Below are 4,902 nucleotides of genomic sequence, written 5' to 3'. Positions count from 1 at the left end.
CTGAGCTGTTTGCTGTCATTTTGATAAAATCAATGTTTTGTTTGCTTCTGATCTAGCAGTTATACAGAGCTCATGAATATGCTGGACTACCTGCAACACGCCAAGTAGTCCTCTAATGATAAACTCCTGCTGATTAAACAGAGATTTTATCATTACACTAAGCAGCTCAGTTAGAGACATATCGCTGGAATTATAGTCTGTTTCCACATTATGCTTATTAGATGGCAAAAACCTGGTGACAGACTCCCTTTAAAAACCAAAGTAAATCTGTAGTCACATTTGCATTATTATCTTTTATTGAGAGTTTTGTGGTGTTAACTTGTAAAAGTTATTTTATCTAATTCAAGTCTCGCTCTTGTGCAGGTTCACTGCTTCCATACTATGTATATTGGGAATATATTTGGTCTCGGTTTACTCCATGGTTATGCACTATTAGTAGGAAATGTCATTTTTGTGGGGGAAAAAATTCACAGAAAGTGCAGAGTAGATTGAGGAAGAGAAGAGGCTCACTGGAAAATTGTGTAAGATGGTTCACCTGTAGGTGGCACTGGGGCAGCAGTTTTGGGATAGACCCATTATGCACATTAGAAGATAAATGGGATGTTTCGTCGCGTTGCTCAGCATAGGGTTAGTAAGTATCATTTGTGGTGTATCGCATGATTTGTACAGCGATTAAACTCTTTTTTCATCTCTTCGCCCTGAATGTTGCATTTCTCAGGACAGAATCATAGATATTTAGTGAACGGATACATTTTTGTGGCACATATAACAATAAAAGACAGGTAGACGTGGATTAAAAAGTCAGCCTCATAGGCATTTATTGTACACAAAAATAAATAAGTTACAATTTACAAAGTAAAAAAGCACGAGTGGCTTTTAAAGTGCAATTCATACAAAGTCTTAGCCGGAGATTTTTTTTTTTAGGCTGTAAAAGACTTAGACATTAATCCATCAACTGTGTGTCTCTTTAAATTCAATACTGAAACCAGCGCCCCCTAATGTCTGCAGGATAGAGCACCCCAAACATTACTCAGGTATACCATGGTAAAGAAAAGTGCAGTTACTAAGCCCATTTATACAATGCATTATGATAGACCGAGCCAACCACGTCATACGGAAACATCTGGGTGGTGGCATATTATGACCCACGATCATCTCCTATAAGTGGCATATTATGACCCACGATCATCTCCTATAAGTGGCATATTATGACCCACAATCACCTCCTATAAGATCTGTGCGTATAGAGATCTCCAACTACCCAACAATAGCAAGTCATGGTGTATAAGAAGAAAGTACAATGTACACTGTGGTTAGAAGAAAACCAAAAATGGGGATGTCCGCTACTTCAAAAATATTCTCCAACTTTCACCCTTAGTATTTAGTGTGAATCTCACAAACGAGTTCACAATGTGTCCATATCAAGTGACCACACAACTCCAACCAATTACATGTCTGTTGTCCATTTGCCACTTATCCCATCAGCTTAACTCCTCTGTGCTGCAGAAAACGGTTCCTTGGAAGCCTTCATGTCACTCATGAGCCTCCTCAGCACCAGCAATGTCAAACATAACCCGTGGTTGCAACCTCACAAGCTCTCTTGTTTGGAAGAACAGAAAGAACAGCCGCGTGGCACAGATTCTTCAGACGGAGGTGGCAGTCCTCACTTTTGCCGATAGGACCTGCTTAAAACGTCTCTTCAAGTCCTGCATGTTTGGAGATTTTGGCCGAGGGATGATGGAGTTTTTCCTCTTCTCGGGAGTGCAGGAGGTTTGATGTTTGCTGATCTCCTTACAAAGTACCTGAAACGCGTTGTAAACGTCAATATAGTTCTCGCTGACGCTGACTTCGTAGAACGTGCAGCCCAGCATGTTGGCCAGCTGAAGTCCATGCTGTGGTTCCACCTGCTTGAGGTGCAGAAGATCCGCTTTGTTGGCAACGATGACAATGGGAACCCTGTTGTCGGGGTGCAGCTGGCGCACGTGTTGGTGGAGGTGGTTGATGAGCTCATAGCTCTTACAGTCTGTGATGGAGAAGACGATGACGACAGCATCTGCCCATCGGATGGATCTGTTCAGCTGCTCGTTACACTCCAGTCTTTGGTCGTGGAGCTGAAGGACAAAGGAAAAAAAAACTAAGATGAGGCGATTCCAAACTTATGTTAAAACGATTTACAGGAAAAATGGATTTTCCAGCTTTGCACCAGACATAAGTTCCAGAAAACACTTAACCTAAGTGTATGCTAGATCAATCTGTCTGCTCCTTCACCTTCCTAACCTAATGTATGTTGATGCAGCTGCAGAATCTGGAATCAGATCTAGTGGCAGCTTCAATTCTCCAGTGGAATGTACAGCGAGGAGCAGGGGAAGACTTTGTAGTGGGGCAGAAAGGGAAATGAGCTGGCTAGACACCGAGTCTGGAAAGTAAGAAGATAGAAGCTGGAAGCATTTCCATCTGGACAGCTGCCCAATCCCAACCGCGAGGACTAGACAAGCACTTAGCTGCTTTATGTGAGCTCGACTGATGGAGGGAAGGAGCCTGCGCCCAGCCCGGGTCCAGAACATTTACAACAGTTGGATGCAGTTCAAAAGTTTAGACACCTACAGATGTAGCAGAGGCGAGCGTGTCGTTCATCTTTTTGGGGAAAACACTAAATCTAATCAATGCAGTCCTATATAAAACTACATCAGACACACTGTAATGTCACAATGTACAACAAATCGCAAACACAACTCTGCTACATCTGTATAAAAATTACAAAGAACGTTCTCTACAACGGTCAATGTTTCTAGGGAGATGAGCACAGCTTTATTATACAGAGTGATACTAATAATAAAAGAAAGATAACACAGACAGTATAAACTGCATGGTGATCTACCAGAACATTACAGAGCGCTCCCGTCAGTCTGCACCTACCTGCACACCGGCCGTGTCCTGCACCTGGATCGCCAAAGTCATGCCATCGATCTGGACTTGTCTGCTGTACAGGTTTCCTGAGAAAACAATAAGACAATTCATTACAGAAAGACCGGAGCAGCCGGCGCTGTATACAGCCATTACATTATACAGTATACATTGCAATGTACAGAGTATCCATAGAAGAGACTGTCTTACCTGCATTCCTCTCGTAGTCTCCAATAAAACGCTTGGTGAGAAATCTGACCACGAGAGCTGCAAGGAAAGGGGGAAATGATTACAAAGAGCAGTGATGTGTCCTGATCATTTACATTGCAATGCCCTGGAGAGAAACTAGCACCATCCCTGAAAGCAACCAGCAGCGATAATCCCCCTGATCTGTGCACGGATACTGCAGGTACAGACGCATGGGATACCGGCTGCACTGGTGGCGGGGTATACCTGATGCCTGAACTGGTCACGGGGTGGTACTCTGGGTGTCAGCACTGGTCACGGAGGGTACACTCGGTGCCTGCGATGGTCACGGGGGGGGGGGGGTACACTCGGTGCCTGCGATGGTCACGGGGTGTATACTGCACTGGTCACGGGGTGTATACTGCACTGGTCATGGGGGGTACACTTGGTGCCTGCACTGGTCCCGGGGTGTATACTGCACTGGTCACGGGGGGTACACTTGGTGCCTGCACTGGTCACGGGGTGTATACTGCACTGGTCACGGGGGGTACACTCGGTGCCTGCACTGGTCACTGGGGGGGGTGTACACTCGGCTTGTCTCAGTGTAATACAATTCGGATCAGAGATGTGATCACTGATCTGCCCCAATTCATCACCCCAGATTCCTAAAACTTCTCCCGATGCCCCAATGTATCATAAATAGGAATGAAGCATTGCTAATGAGAAAGTGCTGTGTGCCAGTTACAGTTTCAGCTCTGCTACATGTGACAGTTTTTGTAAACTTCCCCGTCCCCTCCATAACAGAAGAGAGGAATAAGTAACTATTTTACGCAGATTAAGATTTAAAGAGACAGTAGCCATCACTCACCTGTTTTGCCAACTCCACTAGCTCCCACCACAGCGATCTTGATGACCCTGCTGCCCCCCGGACCATTGCTGGTCCCCGCAAACTCAGTGCTGGAGGTAGGGGGGCACTCACTAATCGTGCACATGTTCTGGATGAGGCGCATGGCTGCAGGTACTGGAGAAGAAGAGAGCAGCAGAGCAGAGTAGATGTGTGCAGAGCAGAGCCGAGTGTGCGGAGTGCAGAGCAGAGCCGAGTGTGCGGAGTGCAGAGCAGAGCCGATATGTGCGGAGTGCTGCTCCTGGTTAGTGTTGGTTCCGCCGAGTATCACACGGTCACAATCCCGGAGCTTGTGAGGAGCAGAACGCGGCGCCGGCTGTTTTCTTGCAGATCGGTTATGAGATTGCACCGCCAATTTTTTCCTCACAGCCTATCACAAGCTAAACTGGCATTAACGGTCACGCCCCTTCTACCCTTCGCCCTATCAGAAAGCGCCGTCCAGTGTTATTTTGCTGTTGTTGTGTAATGTTGGCGCACGCTGTCTGTGAGGTTACACTGTGTCCTGGCGGGAGGCTGTGCTGGGAGATGTAGTGCTCACATGGGCAGCTGTGCACTGTGTCCTGGCAGGAGGGTGTGCTGGGAGATGTAGTGCTCACATGGGCAGCTGTGCACTGTGTCCTGGCAGGAGGGTGTGCTGGGAGATGTAGTGCTCACATGGGCAGCTGTGCACTGTGTCCTGGCAGGAGGCTGTGCTGGGAGATGTAGTACTCACATGGGCAGCTGTGCACTGTGTCCTGGCAGGAGGCTGTGCTGGGAGATGTAGTGCTCACATGGGCAGCTGTGCACTGTGTCCTGGCAGGAGGGTGTGCTGGGAGATGTAGTACTCACATGGGCAGCTGTGCACTGTGTCCTGGCAGGAGGCTGTGCTGGGAGATGTAGTACTCACATGGGCAGCTGTGCACTGTGTC

The 4,902-nt window shown here is 47.1% G+C and overlaps 1 protein-coding gene across 1 annotated transcript; it reads right to left on the bottom strand.

Moving 5' to 3' along the window:
* Positions 1 to 793: 793 nt before the first annotated feature.
* On the bottom strand, positions 794 to 4,319 carry RASL11B (RAS like family 11 member B). Its single transcript, XM_075334177.1, has 4 exons — positions 3,959 to 4,319; positions 3,115 to 3,171; positions 2,917 to 2,993; positions 794 to 2,111 (listed from the first exon to the last, which is right to left on the bottom strand). The coding sequence occupies exons 1-4, from the start codon at positions 4,098 to 4,100 to the stop codon at positions 1,644 to 1,646; spliced, it is 744 nt and encodes a 247-aa protein (XP_075190292.1). The 5' UTR covers positions 4,101 to 4,319; the 3' UTR covers positions 794 to 1,643.
* Positions 4,320 to 4,902: the final 583 nt, after the last annotated feature.

The sequence above is a fragment of the Anomaloglossus baeobatrachus genome, chromosome 1 (genome assembly GCF_048569485.1).
Source record: "Anomaloglossus baeobatrachus isolate aAnoBae1 chromosome 1, aAnoBae1.hap1, whole genome shotgun sequence".
NCBI classification, from domain to species: Eukaryota; Metazoa; Chordata; class Amphibia; order Anura; family Aromobatidae; genus Anomaloglossus; species Anomaloglossus baeobatrachus.
The sequence above is the reverse complement of the archived record's forward strand: the minus strand, read 5'-3'. Positions and strand labels throughout refer to the sequence as shown.